This window comes from Callionymus lyra, chromosome 17 (assembly GCF_982586985.1).
Source record: "Callionymus lyra chromosome 17, fCalLyr1.hap1.1, whole genome shotgun sequence".
In the NCBI taxonomy this organism is placed as follows: domain Eukaryota; kingdom Metazoa; phylum Chordata; class Actinopteri; order Syngnathiformes; family Callionymidae; genus Callionymus; species Callionymus lyra.
In genome coordinates, this window is record NC_141834.1 from 11,698,313 (window position 1) to 11,719,442 (window position 21,130).

Consider the following 21,130-nt stretch of genomic DNA (forward strand, 5'->3'; position numbering starts at 1 on the left):
GGGGCAGGAGTGGAGCGAAAGTATCTTTACATTCTATTCTATTTTAATCTTTGTATTCTTTGTAATTTGTCTTTATTCTATGTTCTTTATCTTATGACTTGGATTGTGTCATCTTGTTCTTTCTTTTTATTTCTCTTTGTTCCTGTTCTTACTTAATCTAACCTATTATTATGGTATCATTGTGTGATTTTTATGTATCATTGTTTTTGTAATTATCTTAAATTGTAATAATATGTTTTTTGCATTTGTAATTATTGTTTTGTGAGATGCTGTTACAACCTAATTTCTCCCTTTAATAAATAAAAACAGATAAAATCAGAGCGTTAAATCTTATCCCCGCCCCCTCCAGGGCGTTCCTCGCCAGCTGATTGGTCCTGCCGTCTCTCCATCGCTCCTCCGTCGGTCTTGCGTCACATCCGCTCGGCCTGGTAGCTTCTAGCAACAACTGCTAACAGGAGGTCGCTGGTTCGATGATAAGGAACAGCTGCAGGCTGTGGATAACGAAAGCGCTCAACGCGACGATTTAGGTAAGCCGAGATCCACTATTCTTTTAAAAAATATACTCCTCTAATCGCTTCATTTTAGTGTTGAACCGGAAATTAGCAACCCCAGTAGGTAGCCGATGTGCTAACGCAACATATTGGGTCAACTCATCACAAACAACGTGTTGTTGCTTCACTCGATCCACGTCTGTCATGTCGCTGCTGGACTTTTAGCGAATGTTTCTGTCTTAACTAACCCTCTCTAGGTTACTAACCTGAGTCGGTTTACTCGTCCGTTATAACCGCTAACGATGGCTACAGCTAACGCAGGCTAATCCCAACAATATTGAACATTTTAATGTGTCAACGTCTTTTTTTGCGCAGTGACACCAGACATGACGTTTGGATTAAGATGCTGATAATGAAAGCAAAACTATTATTATTATTAAGGTATAATAGGCACACATTTACGTCATCGATTCTTTAATATCTATTTGATAATAATCCTGTATCCTTCAAAGTTATGGATGATGCAGATTATAACGGTTTGTGTGAGTTTATTTGTGATCTAGTTTAACTATTTATATATGGTCTTTATAACTGTTTTAAGTTGTCCTCAAATACCTTTTTCATTACAGTATATTATCTTTGAAATCCCAGAAGGACGCCTCTTTTATTCCTCATTTCTTTTATATCTCATTATTTTGTTTGCTCACGGGTTTGGTGACCTGCATCCTGCATTTTTAAATCAATAATATCTATTTTTGTTGTTTGTTTTTTTCTGAATTCCTACAGGAAGGTTCTCCTTTCGGAGGGGGTGTTATTGAAGAACATAAATTAATAGCATCATTGTTAAATCAGTGAGCAGGAACAAAACACTTTGAAAAGGGTAAGTCTGTTACTACCTTTTAAATCCTTTACCATTTAATTCAACATTTAATCGTTGTGTCTCCTTGATGAGTCTTGATAATTTAACTTATTTTTAAGCTTCTACTCGTATGTGCAGACAGTACTCCTATTTAACTTGAACTCTGTTTGTGTTAAACATTACTTATGACCTCACATTACATTCGCATGTCTTTTAAAGCAATGTATTCAAGTGTTTTATGACACCTCAGACCCAACATGGAAGAACAAACTACAGATTTGGAAGTGACTGTCAAAACTCTAGACTCTCAGAGCAGAACCTACACGGTTGGAGCTCAGGTATGTTACAAACTGTTCATACTCATTTCGGTTTAATACTTCTTCCTCTTAGTAAGTAGTCGCTTTTTCTTCTTCTTTTTTTTAGCTCACCATTAAAGATTTCAAGGAGCACATTGCATTGTCGGTGGGCATCCCAGTGGACAAACAGAGACTGATCTACCAGGGCCGAGTCTTGCAGGATGAAAGGACTCTGGCAGACTATAGTAAGTTCTTGAAATATATTTTACGAAAGAGCTGTGTTCCTCTATGTTGTACGGTTTTGATAGATTTCAATGTGAGAACAAAATCTGATTTAGATTTAAGGTAATCAGATTTTTGGTCATGGGATTGAATAAAAAAAAAAAAGGGTTGTTGAAAAGGGAAATTCTGAAATTTGATTTGTGTCATGTATTACAATCTTTGTTTCTGGCTCAAACCTTTAGTTTGTGTTTTTCAAAACAATTTAGTAGGATCTGGTTAAATAAAACTGCATTATCCTGATCTAAAAATAGCCGAAGATTTCAACTTGGATTACAGGAAGCAAATTTAGCGCAATATTAATGTTGGTCAAATAATTAATTTGTGTATTTACTGTATTTTCCGCGCTATAAGGCACTGGATTATAAGGCGTGCTGTCAATGATCGCTCATTAAGCAGAAAAAAAAAATTAATTAAAGGCGTTCACAATAACTTTCAACCTTCTTCAGTTGTTACATGTAAAAATCTGATACCCCTAGATCATACGTTATTCAAAATAAATCAAAAATAATTCAGTTATAACACATAAGAAAAACACTAATACACTATTTTTCTCAGTTCATTCCTCGTCCACAAACCCATCAAGTTCTTCATCCTAAGTGTCGAAGTTTAGTGTTGTTATGGTAACGGCTCGTATCGCGATAATGGTTGAGCTTTCTGATCCATGGTGTTTTATTTTTTTCATGGTGATCTGGACAGCAGGAACAAACACTGAGTTGTTAAATAACGCCAAGAACACTCATTATATCTCTGTCTACTTCTTTTGTTCTGCACACAACAACAGAGGTCATTAAAGTATATATTACTCCCTTAACAGTAATGATGCGACTGTGTGGTTTGACTAAATTGTACTAAAAGAACAGAGCACGTCATAAAGCACAGCCCGAATTAATTCAAGATATAAGTGCATCAGAATATAAAGTGAACTGTTCTTTTTAAGAAAATTAAAATGCCTTTAAGTGTGCTTTATAGTCCGCATAATACGGTAATTCTATTTTTATCTTGCACTTTATTTGTTCAGCTGTGTAAGTGATGAGGTAAATAAATAAGAAAAAGGTTTTTAAGTTAAGTAAAGTTAAAACTTCATCACTGAATATTAATCTGATTAACCTGTCAAAAATATTTCCTAACCCTGAACATTAAAAATGTTTTTTTTCTTTACTATTGTTGTAGAAATTGTTAACTTTTCTAAATGTATGACTTTTTTTTCCCCCAAAATATCCCAAATGTAATTCTTCATTTTTACTTGTCATTTATTCTGCCTGGGGATAAAATCAAATTATAGATGGAAATGGATGTTTATGTTGTTTTTTGTTTAGACCACGTTGCTATATGTTGTTTCATTTCAAGATCTGCTAATATAGAACAGTTTATCTCGATCAAATCCAATGTTGCTTTAAAAACCGGAATATAAGGACGAATTCTCTGATCCTGGAAAGCAAAAATGGGATTTTCCAAAACCTGGATAATTTAAATTCAGATGATCTTTTAAGAACAACTGGCCCCTGAAGATGACATGAGGGATTCAGCCCCACTTAAGATAACATGAGGGAGTCAGCCTTACTTATACACATTTGTTCCACTAAACTAAGACCTATTATTTACTCGCTGGTGCTCTCAGATGTAGGTGGGAAGGTGATTCACTTGGTAGAGCGGGCTCCTCCTCCACCATCCCAGCCCGGGTCGGGGGGCGGTGCCGCCGACAGCAGCTCCTCGTCGTCCACACAAGGCTCCTCGCAAATGCCTCCCCATGATCGCAACGCCAACACCTACGTCATCCTGGACAATATCATGGACCCTCAGCAGATGCAGGTGCAGATGCAAGATAAAACTACTTTTCTACACGTCACATTATTGTTTTTATTAACCCCCATCTCGGCTGTTGTGTTTGCCCTCAAGAACCAGAGACCTCGCGTGTATACGTTCCAGAGCACCGGCTCCGTGGACGTGCACATCGACATGGATCCGTCCATGCAAAGTGATCCCCGGCTTCGATTCGTGCCCGCCGAGATGATCCAGAGGGACATCTCCAACGCTGTCCCCGGAATGGAGGTGAGATTTTCATCGCTGTCTTTTCGCCATAACGCCGATCAACTTCCATTTGCTGTTCAAGTATTTCTTTTAACTTGTGCGACTGCATATTTAAAATTATTGTATGAAGCTGCAGTCGGAACAATGAGGCTCATTGTTCACACTGTAACAAACGGAGGATTTCTTTAAAAAAAAAAAAAGCAGGTAAACTTGAACCCAACCACGGAACTTAGTGGGAGGAACTACTTGTCATACACACATTTCTTAAGGTGCCAACAAAAGGGATGAACTCCCATGATGCTTTTCTACTTACTGCTGTATTTATTGACGCATAATTGGCATTTTTGTGTGAATGGCTGTCAAAGCGCTTTGTGACCCTGGTCTAGAAAGGCGCTATATAAATAGAGATTATTCAGGACCAGAGGAGAGAAATCTTTTCAGGCTGTTGCTCCTAAGCTTTGGAACAATCTTCCTCTCTCTTTGCGCTTGATGGATCTACTGACTCCTTTAAGAAACATCTTAAGACGTTTCTATTTGTTCAGGCTTTTCCTTGAATTTCTCGAACTCCTGTGTTGTTCTCGGTGTTGTCTTGATCTTTGAAGTATGTACTGTTTTGAGTATTGTTTTGATTGTTTAAGCGCTTTGTGACCCTGGTCTCGAAAAGCGCTATATAAATAAATATTACTTACTTACTTACTTATTATTATTTCAATTTTACACTCATGTCACAGCTTCAAAAGTGATTAGTGGACTGGGCGGCAAAGCATTATGAGGGCTGATCAGGTCACCTTTACCGATAGGGTTGTTTAGACAGATGATGCCTTTGCAATAATGGGTTTTAAGTAAGTAAGTAATTTTTATTTGTATAGCGCTTTTCCAGACTAGGGTCACAAAGCACTTAAACAATCAAAAACAATATTCAATAAAGTATATACTTTAAAGGTCAACATAAAACTGATAATACAACAGGAGTTCAAGAAAATGAAGGAAAAGCCTGAACAAATAGAAACGTCTTAAGATGTTTGTTGAAGGAGTCAGTAGTTCCATCAAGCGCAAAGAGAGAGGAAGATTGTTTCAAAGCTTAGAAGCAACAGCCTGGAAGGATTTCTCTCCTCTGGTCCTGAACCGTGTGCGTGGAACCATCAGTAGATTCTGATCCACAGACCTCAGAGCCCGAGCTGGGGTGTAAGTCTGGATCAGATCAGTGATATAAGGAGGAGCCTGACCATGAATAGATCTGAAAGTAAGAACCAGAATTTTAAAGTTGATCCTGAAAGAAACTGGAAGCCAGTGAAGAGTTTTAAGGATCAGAGAAATGTGAGTTCTTCTACTAGAACAGGTCAGAATTCTCGCTGCAGAGTTCTGTAACAACTGCAGGCGAGACAGATCCTTCTTGTTAAGACATGAAAATAAACTGTTGCAATAGTCCAGGCGAGAAGACGCAAACGTATGTTAAGTCCAAATAAATGTTGATAATTTAAACGAGTGAAAAATGAAATGGTCACTTTTTTTTAAGATTTCATCTCTACTTAGTAGAGCGTAAACTCCTGCGATAAGCGAGGAACCACTGTGTTTACAAAGTTTAATTTTTTTTTAGAATCCCTTATTTGTCCCGCGAGTGGAAATTCGGTAGTGCTTTTTGACAGCCATTCACACATACTGATGGGAGTAGGCTGCACACCTGCGCCAAGTCTACCATCAGGAGCAATCAGGGTAAAGTGTCTTGCTCAGGGAGACAACGACACAACCTTGTCTGGAGCTGGGATTGAACCTGCAACCTTTTGGACTGCAGGCAACCACTCTACCATCTGAGCTATGACGCCCCCAAAGTTGATCTCTGCTCCCTTTTATTCTCTGGTTTTTAACACAGCGTGAGACTCTGAGCTGTTTTTTAGTGCTTTTTACTTGTTTTATTTAATATTGTTTTATCTTTTTGTGTTTAAACTGTGCTTTCTTAGCCTTTTCATGTCATTGTACAGCACTTTGTATCGACTGTTGTTGTTTTGAAAGTGCTTTATAAATAAAGTTGATTTGATTGATGTATTTGCTGTGTAATATTTCCAGGGCACCGGCTCGGCGAGCGTTCACATCGACGTGGCTCAGCGCGTGCAAAGTGAACCCTGGCTGCGGCTGGTTCTCGCCGAGAACATGCTGCGGGACATCAACAACGCCGTCGCTAGGATGGAGGTGAGTTTTCATCACCGTTGATTCAAGTTAAAATGGTTGAACTCCGCAATGTCGCCTTTCTAAGAATCGGACGACGGACGGGTCTTCCCAGACGGAGGCTTCGTCGGCCGCTCCTCATCCCTCGACGTCGTCGACGACCTCGACTCCTTCCCCCTCGGCTCAGCCCATGGACACCTCCCCGCCTCCGTCGACACCCCCTCCCCCTCCCACCTCCTCGTCCTCACCCCCCGAGGGACCAACACCTCAACCTGGACCCATGTGAGTCCCCTCTTGACCTATAGACTTCTCAGACGTATGGATATACATTAGTGCCATCAGAGTGGAATTTAACAAAATTGTCAGATGTCTATTGAAATGTTAGTTTTTCAACCAGTGAATATTTTTAAATTATTAATTTAAAAAAATATTTTCACACAAAGTTTGATTATAATTCCAATTATTAAAAAACAAAATTGCCTTTCAAACTCCATACAAAAGTGTTACCTTAATAGTGTCCAAAGAGCTTCTTAACCCTCGTGTTCTTTCAGGGTCAAGGTGACCCGGAGACTTGAACATAAATGTGTTTGTGGTATCCCTTGTGTTGTCTCTGGGTCAAGGTGAACAAACTCCCTGGCTTCCATAAATACATATACAGTGTTGGAGGTCGTTCACCTTGACCCAGAGACAACACAAGGGAGACCACAAACACTTTTTTTTTTTTTTGGGCCTCCGGGTCACTTTGACCCAGAGAGAACACAAGGGTTAATCAAACCGTCACATGATCGTCTGCCCATCCATGATTGGCTGAAAGTTCGATGAACTAGCTCGGTACTTTTAGTATTGTCTGGTTGCACTTTTTATACTTTTATAATTATAATTTTTTTGAGTTAAAAAGGCTACAAATGAAAAAATATGGAGTTTTGAAAATGAGAATATAAATTTTGAATTTTCAAAATATTAAATTATTCAATTAAAATCTTTAAATATTAAAATGATATTTAAAAAATATTAAATTATTAATTAAAATTAGAAACGTTAAATTCAACCGCTGATGTACGTCCATAGAAAAAGAGCCTGAAAGTCACATGTCTTGTGTCCGTCTAGTCATCCCAGTCCAGCCGAGCTGGCCGACATGTTGACAGAGTTGCGGCGAGTAGAAGAGCGACTCCAGCCGTTCATCCAGAGGGCTCACACCATCCTGGAAACGGCCGCCACCTCAGAATACAACAACAACACAGTACGAGTCTTTGTTCAGGGCTTTTAGCAGCGATTTGTTAGCTTTGTGAAGAATATAGTTTAGTTTCAGGAGGAGTAGATTGTAGTTTCTCTCCCACATTTTAACATAAGTTTTAATTCACGTTATCTGTAAAGTAAAACATTTCTTTTTTTTATTTCACATGTTATTTACCAGAGCGCTAAACCCGTTTGTCCTACGTACGTTAAGAATGTTATCTCATGTAAACGGGTTTTTACCAGATGTGTAGATACCTAAAATGTAGATTTTTAAATTTTTTATTGAGTCTTTAATTTTGCGTGAAAACTAGGATTTTTAACCTTGAGAAGCCTGGAAATACACGTGAAAGCCTGAAATTTGACCTTGACAGTCTGGAATTGTTTTTGAAACTTTCACACAGAACTCCAGACTATCAAGGTCAAATTTTAATTTTCACCTCAAGAACTTTGGAAATCTGTTCTGAATTAGTTATTTTGACCTTGGAATGTCTAGGATTGTGTGTGCAAGTTAGAATTTTTTGACCTGGAGAACCCATGGAATTACGTTTTAAGCCTGAAATTTGACCTTGAAAGTCTAGAACTTTAAGTTAAAACTAGAATTGTTACATTAAAGAATAGAATTCTGAGTTGAAAGTCTGAAAACTGTTCGAAACCATCACACACACAACTACAGACTATCGTGGTCAAAATTTCGAAATTTAAATTTTCACCTTGAGAACTTTGGAAATCGGTTCTGAATGAGTTATTTTGACCTTGAAATTTCTAGGATTGTGTCTGCAAGTTAGGATTATTGACCTCGAGAACTCTGGAATTCTGTTTTGAATTAGTAATTTTGACCTTGGGAAAGTGTAGGATTATAACTGATGGTTGGAAGTTTTACCTTGATATTCTGGAATTTTTTGGGGAACTTTCACACAGAACTCCAGACTATCAAGGTCAAATTTTAATTTTCACCTTGAGAACTTTGGAAATCTGTCTTGAATTAGACATTTTGACCTTGGAATGTATAGGATTGTGTGTGCAAGTTATCATTTTTGACCTTGAGAACCCATGGAAGTTTGACCTTGATATTATGGAATTCTGTCTTGAATTTTGACTTTTAGTAGGAAGTCTGTGTTTCCCGTCCAAGCCCAGTTGCGGTTCCTCTAAAATGTGTCCCTTAAAAACTCCTGTCGTCTCAGGAGAGGGACGACGATCAGCGGACTCTCGTCCAGACGTGGGAATGCCTCCGTCTCCTCGGCAACGCCCTCGTGGCCCTCAGCGACCTGCGACTGAACCTGATGAGTCCGGTCCCGCGTCACCTGCACGTGGTGCGCCTGTTCTCCCACTACACCAACCCGGCCACGATGCCCGGCGCCGTGCGCCACCACATCCCAGTGCAAGTAGGAACCCCGACGGATTTTAGAGTCTTAATCGATACCGGACCCTAACACGCCGCCGCCTTCTTCTTCTCCAGATCTTCCCCAGCTCCACGTTGTCATTCCTGGGTACCGGTGCCGCGGACGGACAGGCCCAGCCGACCCAACCCAACGGCCAGCAAGAGCAGACAGGTCAGGGACAGACCTCACCCCCACAGGCTTCCCCTACTAGTCAGCAGGCAGGGCAGGGAGCGACCGGGCCCCGGGTCATCCGGATCGGGAGCCACACACGCCCTACGGTCGTGATGCAGATTCTCCCGGACGGTGTGTGCGTTGTGAATGCTGCAACCACATCCCAATGTTCCCGGCTGTCATTTGGGCTTTTTTCTCCTGGCTTCCGTCCTTGAGCATGATGTGGTTTCTATTCTAACGGTCTTTATCTGCGTGTAAAACCGTGTTATTCTACGTCTTAAGATCATGAAGGGAAATGTTTTTTTTTTCGTTCTCAGGCTCTGGTCCAAATCTGGGAGCAGCTGGACAGCAAATGCCAGGACAACCAGGTACTTCTTCCATTACTCTGGTGTCAAACCAAGACGCACAAGAAGCCAAAGTCAAAGTCAGAGGGCAAATGAATGTGAATATATATAGCATCTGTAACCAGCACTCATTTTAAGAGTTGATAATAAGTTCATGTTTTCATTCTTGAACGCTAAATGTTGCATAACTATCTGGGTTTGTTTTTTTTCCATTATAATTGCTGACCTCAGCATCTATTTCTTGGCTTATCTTCAACACATTTATAGGTGATTCAGTTATAAGTATATCAGTGAATATTTAATGGTTCAATTTAACATTTCAAATGTTAAAGGTAAAAAATAAAAATGTTAACGATATATTTTGTATCCTCTTTTAAACATTAACATATTGATTGATTAAAGTATATATTACATTTAACTAATATTGAATTTGTTTTCATTAAATAATTGAATTCAATTATTTGTATTTACTCTTAATGATCTTTTTACTAGAGTAAATTTGGATTTATTATGTCTGTCTGAGACTTGGCAGAGAGAGGAAGAGTTTATTCATCTGAACAAACTCTGTCCAGTAGGGAGCGCTGTTCTGGGGAAGCCTCGCCTTTCTGGTCGTGGGGGAAGTCTTGCTACAGTTTATAGGGAGAGTTGTTCTTGCAAAGTGATTCGAAGTGAGTCTCAGATGATCTTGGTTGGTTCTACAAGACCTTTCTATTGTGTGTCAATCTACCGCCCGCCTGGTCCTTCAGCGATGTTCTTGAAAGACTTCAGTGACTTCTTATCTACCATTCTTGAAGAATGGTAGATAAGATATGGCATCTGTTCTTATTGTTGGAGACTTTAATCCTTATGTTGATGACATCACATCTTGATCTGCTAAAGAACTTTTATCTTTAACAGAAGCCTTTAATTTTGAACAACATGTTTCTGAACCCACTCATCAAAAAGGCCACACTTTGGACTTGGTTTTTACTCTTGGCCTGGACATTTCTAATGTATCTGTACATGATGTCCATCCGAGTGGTCATTCTCTTGTCTTGTTTAACCTGGACCTCATCCCTGAGCCTAAGCCTTTGAAAGTTAGGTCTCAGAGACGTGTCATCTCAGCCGAAATTGCAGACAGTTTTTCTGCTATGTTTGACCGTCTTTCCTTTGACTGCCTTAACGTGGACAGTTTGATTCACTGTTTCACTACTCATTGTGATGATACTGGATCAAGTGGCACCTGTTAAATCGAACTTGAAAATTCAGAAGAAACGGTGCCCTTGGACAAATGAAGGTCTCCTGAGTCTGAAGAGACTTTGTCGAAAGACTGAGCGTCTCTGGAAGTCCACTAAACTTGAGGTGCACAGACTTCACCTCAGGGATCTGATGTCTTCATACAATGAGATGGTGGAAACTGCTAGATCTGATTACATCTGAAAACTGGTAGAAGCAAATAAGAAAAACCCCAAAGTGTTGTTTGACACGATTAATTCTCTCGTGTCTCCTGCTCCTCAAATCACGCCTTTCTCCTATGAAGCCGACAGCAATGTCGGCTTCACATTGCACCGTTTTGTTGAGATTTTTCATCGACAAAATTAAATTGATCAAAGAGAAAATCTCTCCCTCTTTGTGTGGAACCCCTGCTGTCTCTGAGCCCGTCTCCTCCTCTTGGTCTTCCTTCAGTGCTGTATCTCTGGGTGATATTTTTAGGCACTAGTGAATAAGATGAAACCCTCCTCTTGCTCAGATGACGTCCCTCCTTGTAGGCTTTTTATCAAAGTATTTGATGTAATTGGCCCCTGGGTTACCAATATGGTGAACCTCTCCCTTTCCAAAGGGTTTTTTCCCAATGCATTTAAACATGTCATTGTGGAGTCTTTGCTTAAAAAGCCAGGTAGACCCAACTGACCTTGGTAATTTCAGGCCTATTTCTAAGCTTGCTTTCTTGTCCAAGATCTTGGAGAAGGTGGTGTCTGAGCAGCTGTCTTTGTTCCTGGATCAGAGCGACATCCATGAGAAGTTTCAGTCTGGCTTCCGTAAACATCACTCTACGGAGACGGCCTTCCTGAAAGTGTGCAGTGACATCATGATGTCGGCTGACTCGGGTCAATACACTGTTCTGGTTCTCTTGGATCTGTCCTCAGCCTTTGACACAGTTGATCACCAGAACCTGCTAAGAAGACTGAGGGATGAAGTGGGTCTGTGTTACAGTGGTTCTCATCCTCACTTTCTGGTCTGATCCAGCCTTACACCCCAGCTTGGGCTCTGAGGTCTGTGGATCAGAATCTACTGATGGTTCCTGAACATGGTTCTGGACCAGAGGAGAGAAATCCTTCCAGACTGTTGCTCCTAAGCTGTGGAACCATCTTCCTCTGTGCTTGATGACTCCTTGACTGACTCCTTCAAGAAACATCTTAAGACATTTTTATTTGTTCAGGCTTTTCCTTGATTTTCTGGAACTCCTGTTGTGTTATCAGTTTTATCTTGCCCTTTAAAGTATATCTTTTATTGAGTATTGTTTTGATTGTTTACGCGCTTTGTGACCCTGGCCTGGAAAAGCGCTCTATAAATACAGATTACTTACTTTCTTGCATGTAAACATAAAAAAAAATATATATATTTTTGAAAATGAATTTATAATGCACAGTTTAATATTCAAATTCCAATAATAGAAAGTAAGTAAGTAAGTAAGTAATATTTATTTATATAGCGCTCAAAACAATACTCAAAACAGTACATACTTTAAAGATCAAGACAACACCGAGAACAACACAGGAGTTCGAGAAATTCAAGGAAAAGCCTGAACAAATAGAAACGTCTTAAGATGTTTCTTAAAGGAGTCAGTAGATCATCAAGAGCAAGAGAGAGAAGATTGTTCGAAAGGCACTATTGTACATTATAACACTTTTTTTTTACACTTATGTTCAATTATATATATATATTTAATGTAATTTAAAAATATTGTATTCTTAAAATACTTTTTTACTACACATAGTTTGAGTTCTAATTTATTAAAAAAATGTGTAGCCATTTAAATTTAATAGAAAATGTTTGCACTATTTTACAAAACAAAAATATTGAATTGGGAAATGTATCTTTGAATTATTTTAATTAAAAAAAAATCATTTAGAAAATATTTTAATTTTAAAATTCAGTTATAATAATAAAAAATAATAATAAAAAAAACTTTAACAATATACAAATTATTGAATTCTGTTTTTTTTCTTTTATTTATGAATCGTTGCTGCTTCCTTTATAGTTGCTGACATCAGCAATCTCTCAAAGTAAACGACCTAAGAGGTAAATGATTTCTCGCCACAGGGGGCGCCCCTCACGATTTCTTCCGCAACATCGTGCAGCAGATCAACCAGTACGCCTCCTCGATGGTGGTCAACGGCGCGACCGGAGTGGCGCCGCCGCCCAGCCAACCGGCCGCCCCGCCTCAGACCTCCTCCGGCGCCACAGGCCCCAAAACTCAAACGACCACGCCCACTGCACCCCCGCCACCTCCCCCGCCTCCCCCCTCACAGGCCGGCGTCCAGGCCCGGGTGTTCTTCACCAGACCCCCGTTCGCACCCAACATGCCGCCGCCGACCTTCGGAGCACAGGTCCCCGGCATGGCGCCCCAGCAGCCGGGACAGGTGCGTGTTTTCAACCGGCTTTGAATGGCGTCTCCAGACTCACACCGAGGTCTTGTGTTGCAGCCGTTCAACCCGGCGGCTCTCAACCAGATGATCAGTGGACTGGTCGGGCAACTTCTGCTGAATGGACAAATGGGTACAAATATAATCAATGAACATTTTCGATGTCGGGGGAAAAACTTATTTTTTTTAAGTAACGAAGGTATTTCTTTTAAGGTCCAACTGTCACGACCCCACTCTCGACCTCCAGCTCCTCGACCTCGTCGTCCTTCTCCTTCAGCACCTCGGCTCCTCCACAGCAGCCTCCTCCAGCGGCCAACACGCAGGACAACGCGCCTCCAGCTCAGGACGTTCATCCCGACCAGGCAGGCGGTGGCGCTGTTCCCGGAGTCACCCCGTTGATCGCGTTCGCCACCCTCGGAGTCAGTCGGCCGGTCTTCGTGCAGGGAGTGAGTGACTTCATGCAGCAGGTCAGTGTTTTCTCTTTATCACTTCAGCGGGTCAAGGTTTGTCTTCAGATAAAACTATGTCATGCATCATAACATGATTCCTTCTCAGATGTTTTAAGTCCCAAGTCTGGTATTTGGACTAGAACTTTTGTGTAACAATTGTGACCTTCAGAACTCTGGAGGTTTGTGTTTAAGTTTGATATTTAACCAAGAAAATACAACACATTACAATTGGCTTTCTGACCGTCTTACTCTTGAGGTTTGCATTAAAGTATATTATAGAATTCTGACCTTGATATCCTGGAATTTTGACTTTGAAAGTTTGGAACTTTGTGTGAAAGTTGGAGTTTTGAGCTTGAAAACTGGGAATTTTGTGTGAAATTTGGAATTCTTACCTTGATGTTCGATAATTCTGACTTAAATAGTTGGGAATTCTGTGTAATTGTTGGAATTTTGACATTGAAAGTCTGTAATTCCGCATGGAAGTTGGAATTTTGTCAGTACAAATCTGGGAAGTTTGTGTGAAGGGTGGGATTTTGGACCTTGATATTCTGGAATTCTGACTTAAAAAGCTGGGAATTTTTTGTAAAAGTTGTAATTCTGACCTTGAAAATCTGGATTTTGTGTGAAAAGAGTAGGATACTGTGTTGTAATTTTATAAGATTACATTTTATTTTTTTATGTATGCATGTTGATGCATTATGTAAACTGTCTGCATCTTTGTTAAGGACTACAGATGGAAAATAGCGTTGTGCTAAATCTGGGGCAGCCACCTTTTTAATGGAACTGCACATTGTCCTTTTAAATAAACTGAAATTTAATTTAAAAATGTTTAATAAAATAAGAAATGGTTGAACTTACAATTTATTATTAGTTTAGGTGGTAATCAAATGTAGTTTTTACAGTTTATGCACATTTTGTTTGGGTCATCTTGACCCTGAGATAACACCAGTTAAAAAACCTGCATCAAATGTTCTTAATCTCATAAAGATCTTGCAGCCTGTGAAAAGTAGTTTCTAGAGTTCACTCACGTCTGTGATCGATCTCCAGGCTTCTCAGCCCGTATTCTCTGGACCTCCTCCCAACGGCACCAATCCAGCTCCAGGAACCGGACCAAACCCGAGCCCCAACCCCGCAGGAGCAGCCGAAGCCCTCAACCCGGAGCTGTTCACGGGCATCGTCCGCGGCGTCCTGAGCTCCATGATGGGATCCCTGGGTCAGACCCAGAATGACACGGAAAGCATTGCACAGTTCATGCAAAGGCTCTCTCAAGCCACCAACCTCTTCATCAGTCCAGAAGACCCGACCGGTGCGCAGAACTTCCCAAAGGAGCCAAATGTAACTTGATTGTTGGTCTAAGTTGTGTTGTTTTCCGCCAGGTTTCTTTGGAGAGCTGCTGATGTTGGTCTGCCAGACCTTCACCATGACAGACTTGGTGATGCTGCTCCACGGACAGCATCAGCCGCTGACCCGCATCCAGCCCCAACTGTCCCAGTTCTTCACCCAGAACTACCTCAACGGCAGAGAACCCACCGACCAGAACATCACAGTAAGTCCTGCAACGTTTGCCTCTTACATGGTGACATGGTTTAAAACTTTAAATTTATTGAAATTTGTTTTAATAATTGAAATTTAACAATTGTATATTGAAATATTTCCTTTGTTTTTAAGTAACTGAATTAAAATTTTCAAAATGAATGCATTTGTTTTTTACACACTTGATTTTCAAATTATAATATTTAAAAATTAATGTTTTCAATTCAATTTTTTTTTTTGATTTCGAGACATTTAAATTCAATAATAAACGTTGTAATAATGAAGCCACCAGACAAAAACAAAAGAGCTACTCGAACAAACTTTCAGCCAATAAGACGAGCTGCAGTCAAATTCTTCATGGTGATTGGCTGACATGTTTATATTGAATTTAAAAGGCTACCAGCACGAAAATATTTAATTTTGAACATTTATTTATTTATTTTTTAAAACTCTTATGTCAAAGAAAATAAGAAAATAATTTAAAAAAATGCGTACATTTTTGAAAAATAATTGATGGAACTTTCAGCCAATCACGTGTCGCGCATACAAGCCAAAGCAACAGTGGCAATATTATACCAACATTTTTATGTTAAGGTTAAGAATAAAAAAAATATATATTTAGAGTAATATCTTTGTATTATTGAAATTAAAATATCAGAAAAAAATAATAATTTGAATGTATATAAAGATTTCTTTTCATTCAAATATTTAAAATAAAATCAAGAGCTTTCAGTATAGAAATTATTGAATTAAATTGTTCATAAATGATTGATGTTGACGCTTAAAAATAAAAAATAAACATTTTAAAGTTTCAACATTTAAACTGGTAAATTCCACAGATTAATATTCTGATGGCGCAGGTATCCTTGTGTTTGCTCCATGTTTAACTTCTTCACAACATCTGTTTAAAAAAAATAAAATTCATGTTGAACTTGTTTTCTCTCAGGCTGCTGCAGAAACACTGGTCAACGAACTGGAGGAGTACATCACTGAGAGTTTTGTAAGTCTCTCCTGACCCTCAGAGGAACAGATGATTGACATGTTCATGTGTCCTCAGAGAGAGTCGTCCGTCAGCGTCCTGGACGGCGTGGACATCACGCAGACCAACATGTCTTTCTTCAGGCAGCAGCTGACGCTCATCGCCACACACATCCTGCGCTGCACCGGTGAACCATCGCGCTCGTGGATCCTTTTGATCGTGAATTAATGGATGTTTTCTCCCACCATCGCAGACGAGACGTTCGGGCCTCGGCTGCTGCAGATGTGCAACCAGGCTCTGTTCGAGTGTCTGGCTCTGAACCTGCACTGCGTGAGAGGAGACCAGCGAGCGCTCACCTCCGTCATCAACCACAGAATAGTTCGTACTCCAGTTCTAATACCGGTTTACACTCGTTTTCAAGTTCGATTGATTGACATTTCTAATGTTTCTCTGAAAAAATCCATTCAATAGTGTCTTGTTTTTTAACTACTTGATTCAATAATTTCTATATTTAAAGATTACATTTAAAATAAAAAATATTAAATTAGACAACTTTATTGAATGCTTTAATCAGTTTTATTCTGTAATTGTAAGGTTGAATTTATTTAATAATTTATGTATTGAAAGGTTATGTTTTTTAAATATATTATTTAATTTAATTATTTCTATATTAAATGTGTTTTTGAATTACTTGATTCAAACTTCTTTTCCTTTTTTAAAAAAAATATTTTATATCAATACTTTCTATATTGAAAGGTTTTAATTTTACAATTTCTATATTTAAAGGTTATTTTTTTTAAATATATTATTTAATTTAATAATTTCTATTTTTAAAGGTTATATTTTTAAATACATTTATAATTTAAGTATTTCTTTTTTTTAAAGGTTTTAATTAAATATATATATTGAAAAGTTATATTTTTTAATACATTTTAATTTAATAATTTCTATATTGAAAGGTTACATTTAAAATTAAAATAATTAAAGGAAAGCTTTAATCTGTTTTATTGAATAATTGTAAGGTTGAATTTATTTATTTATTTAATCATTTCTATATTGAAAGGTTTTCATTCAATAATTTATATTTTGAAAGGTTATGTTTTTTAAATAAACTATTGAATATAATCATTACTTTTTTCAACCTTTTAATGTATAAATGATTATATTAATTTTATTTAAATAATTGAAATCAATGATTTCTATATTGAAAGATTGAATTGCTTTTTAAATAATGATTTGATTCGATAATTTATATAATGAAAGGTTGAATTTGTTTTTAGAAAATTATTTTAATTCAGTTTAAAGGTTGAATTTTTTAATTGAATTAAAACAAGCTCTATATTCTTATTCCAATAATTCAAAACCTTTTAAATTGCAGTTATTTTATACCAACATTTTTATATTGAATTTAGAAAAATTAGTTTTGAATTACAATTTCAACTTCCAACAAAAAAAATAACTTGAATGTTTTAAATAAGTCTTATTACATTTTGTCCCGCGTAGACATCAATATAGTTGTTTCAAGTATTTATAGAACAAGAATGTTATTGAACAAACAACATAAAAACTTGTTTTAATAATAATTAACCCCTTTGTTGTCTCTGGGTCAAGGTGACCCGGAGGCTAGAGGTGAACGACCGCCCCGGCCTCCATAAATCCATATCAAGTGGTGGAGGTCGTTCACTTCTGGTCTTTTGGGTCACCTTGACCCAGAGACGACACACGGGTTCAATTAAATAAATAAAAAAATAAAATAGAAACTGACAAAAACAATTAAACCTGTGGAGTATCAATAAAAAAAACATGCACATTTTTAAATTCAATCATTAAATACAAAACAAATTCAACCTTTTTTAATATATAAATATATATATATATTTTTTTATCCATTTAAACTTGAAATGTAACACTTGTGTTTCCAGCAAAGGATGTCGAGCGACATCAGTCCCAGCCTGGTCAACTGGATGACCAGCATGATGACCATGAGGCTGCAGTTCATCCTGGAACACATCCCAGTCACCCAGGAGCAGATCCAGAGCTACATCGTGCCGGCTCAGGTGCTCACGCGCTCCATTCAAACGTGCCCACAGTCATGGCCGCCCCGGGTCCAGTGACTCAAGAACATCTGAAATGACCGATGTATTTTTAATGTGCTCCACAGAGAGATCAGTCTTCTTCTGCCGCCGCGGGAGCTCGCGAGCCGGAGCAGACGTCCACGGTACGACCGGCGTCGACATTTCATTTTCCTCCGTGTCATCATCATTTGTTTTTTAAAGATCGCAGACTCGCACTCGCCGGCCGCCGCCACGACGGCAGAGGAGGCCATGTCAGTGTCGCATGACACGCGGCAACCGTTGCCGCGGGAGACCCGGGCGTTCCCCGTCGACCTGGGAGCAGCCGCGCCACTAGGGGGCGACAGAGCGTCCGGAGGCGCCGAAGGAATGACGGACGCTACGGGAGAGTCGGAGTCGTGGGCAGCAGCTGTTCCTCCGGTAAGAACCAATGTTTGTTTTGATGTGTTTAACCCGCCTGTTTATACAGAAGTTTGAGGATGTTTATTTTACTTCTGGTTTGTGTCACCATATAAAAGATTATTGTTTAATATATTAATATTATTTAATGTATAAAATATCCTACAGGAAATACTTTATTAATACCCTCAGATATATTTAAATGTTCAGTTGTTGAAGGTTTTATTTTTAAATGAGTGATTGTTGGAAATCGTGAGCTTTTTTTTTATAAACTTAATTTATTTCTACTGAAAATTCACGGTATTTAATAGTGATAGTTTGATGAAGTTTCACTATTTTCCACTAGATGGCGAACTCTGCACTATTTTCCTTTGTTTCAACAGCTGTGTATTTTATTTAAAAAAGGCATACACATTGCATTCAACTTAACTTGACAACAAAAGTCTTTCAAATGGATTTTAAGCTACAGCTAGTTTAGTGCAAGTGTTGTAAACACAACACAGCATTTTTGTCTGGTGGTGACGGTGCAGAATTACATAAATAATAATTAAATAAAATGTGATGAATACATAATAGAAATTCCATTACAGTTCCTTATGAAATTAAATTATGGATTAATAAAATAAAGTCAAAATGCATTAAATTAAATGATATTCATGTTCTCTCGACAGCGGATTTGGACAAAAACATTATTATTAGTTGATTTATTTTTGCTACAAACGGCAAAAGATTAGTGAATCTTCAACGTTATAATCTCTGTGGTTTACAATGTATCCTCATGTAATGGTGGTGATCTTTACTTCAGTTATTTTATGAACTAACTCTGTATTTAAATCTCTTTCTTGTGGTTAAAGTTGTGCACATGTACCTCATGTTTGATATTTCAATGTATTGCTTTGTGTGAGTTGAACATGTGACGCTTCAGATCTTATATCAGGGACTCAGAGGGATCTTTGTCGTACACATCCCACAATAACCGTGTAGTTACAATATTTTTGAGGTGGTCGTAATGTTTTGGCCGCTCGTCCGTGCAGGAGTGGGTTCCCATCATCAGGTGTGACATGATCACCCAGAGGAAGATGAAGGCTCAGCCTCCGCTCTCGGACGCGTATCTTCACGGCATGCCGGCCAAACGCAGGAAGGTAAAACCACGCCGGTGTTTATTTTCAAACGTAGTTTTTGGATGTTGTGTTTAAAAAAAAAATGCGGTTGTGATCAGACGGGTCAGGGCGCAGGAAGTCTGCTGTCGCTCTCCGACGCGGTGAGTCAGGCGGCCAGGACGGCGGGGGTCAAACCCATGACCTCCGGGGAGAGGCTGCAGGACGAGCTGGAGACGGAGGAGCTGAAGGAAGCGTACGCCGAGCAGGTGACTTCACATGCTTTTATTTTGTTAAATGATCTTAGTCCAAGTGTTATTAATCTTCAGTCGATGATTTGATTAAACCACAAATGTTTATGGAAGTTTATTACAAAATGAAAGATTGAATTAACCTTTTTTTTTTTAATTGAAAAATTCAAATATATATTTTAATAAAAAGGATGTTCTTAATTCAATCTTTTTTTTTATTTATAGCCTTTTAAATTCAATATAAATCCACAATAGTGAATTTGACTCGCTGGTAATCGACTACTCAACGCGTGATTGGCTAAAAGTTTGATCAAGTAGCTCGGAACTCTATTTTTTTTGTCTGGTGGCAAAATTATACCAACATTTTTTCATTGAATTCAAATGTTTTTTTGTTTAAAGCATTGCATTGTTTTTAATTGATTGATTTAAATGGTTGAATTTGTTTTTATTGGATTTTTTAATTTAATCATGTGTATATTGAAAGGTACTTTTTTGTTTGTTTAAAATTCAATTAAAATTCAAATTAATTATTTTTTTTACACATAGTTTGATATTTCCATTCCAGTGATTCAAATATACAATATTTTTTCATCTGTAATCTTCTAAATTTTTTAATTCAATATATAAATACTATAAAAATGCCACAAGACAAAACCAAACGATTTTCAGCCAATCACACGACACTAAGGCAATCAGGTGACCGACCGACCAATCAAGTAGCTCTGTACTGTTTTTATTAATTCATTTATACTAACATTTGTATATTGAATTTAAAAGGCAACGACTTAAAAAATAATCTTTTTAAGTTATAATCTGAATGTAAAACTGAATATTTCTATATATATATATATATATATGTGTGTAAATATTTTGAACGCACTTACATACATAAATGCCCCTAAAACATTTAATAAAAAATATCAAATTCTAATGAATCTAACACCTTTGTTTGTTTGTTTCCAGGTGAAATCGGACATAAAAAAACGAGTGCGCGACGACACCGATTTTAACTCGAAGAAGTTTCCGAACGCGGACCGAGCTTTCTCCTCAGACTCTTAAGCGAACCCGAGTTTTCATCTGTAGATTTGTAATGTTTATAAAAAAAAAAAATATTTCATTGGCCCCACATGCAGGTGTTTCTTTTAAGTCCCTCCCCCGCTTGTTTCCTGTTTCCTGTTTTTCGCTCCGGGCGACTCGCTTCCGTTCAAAAGGTTTAACGCGGGATTTTTAAAAACAGTCGCCGTCACTTTAACTCTTGAGTCACTCGTCTTTTCGCGTCTTCACGGCTCCGTTAATCACAGGCGTGGAGAGTTTCTTTCATGAATGTACAGTTAAATAAAAACTGATTTCAGACCAGCCCAGGTGTTTGTCGTGTGTGTCGCATAGAAAAGAGAAACTTCACCTACACCGTTGCATCATGGGTTTTAAAAAACGTGGAACTCCGGTGAACGATGATCACAAACAAGATGGAACGA

General features: G+C 38.3%; 1 protein-coding gene across 2 annotated transcripts; it reads left to right on the top strand.

Moving 5' to 3' along the window:
- Positions 1-403: 403 nt before the first annotated feature.
- On the top strand, positions 404-21,011 carry bag6 (BAG cochaperone 6). 2 transcript variants are annotated; one of them, XM_087812331.1, is made up of 26 exons: positions 404-527; positions 1,278-1,371; positions 1,601-1,688; positions 1,774-1,891; positions 3,547-3,737; positions 3,825-3,977; positions 6,021-6,143; positions 6,208-6,401; positions 7,227-7,359; positions 8,537-8,737; positions 8,812-9,037; positions 9,223-9,273; positions 12,553-12,872; positions 12,936-13,008; positions 13,089-13,342; positions 14,372-14,630; positions 14,701-14,870; positions 15,804-15,857; positions 15,915-16,023; positions 16,090-16,214; positions 17,759-17,893; positions 17,998-18,054; positions 18,113-18,328; positions 19,342-19,449; positions 19,527-19,673; positions 20,619-21,011. In XM_087812331.1, the coding sequence occupies exons 3-26, from the start codon at positions 1,608-1,610 to the stop codon at positions 20,712-20,714; spliced, it is 3,594 nt and encodes a 1,197-aa protein (XP_087668457.1). In that variant the 5' UTR covers positions 404-527; positions 1,278-1,371; positions 1,601-1,607; the 3' UTR covers positions 20,715-21,011. The 2 variants fall into 2 exon arrangements, with proteins under 2 accessions (XP_087668457.1, XP_087668458.1); XM_087812332.1 differs by having other exon boundaries at positions 8,812-8,905.
- The last annotated feature ends 119 nt before the right edge of the window (positions 21,012-21,130 follow it).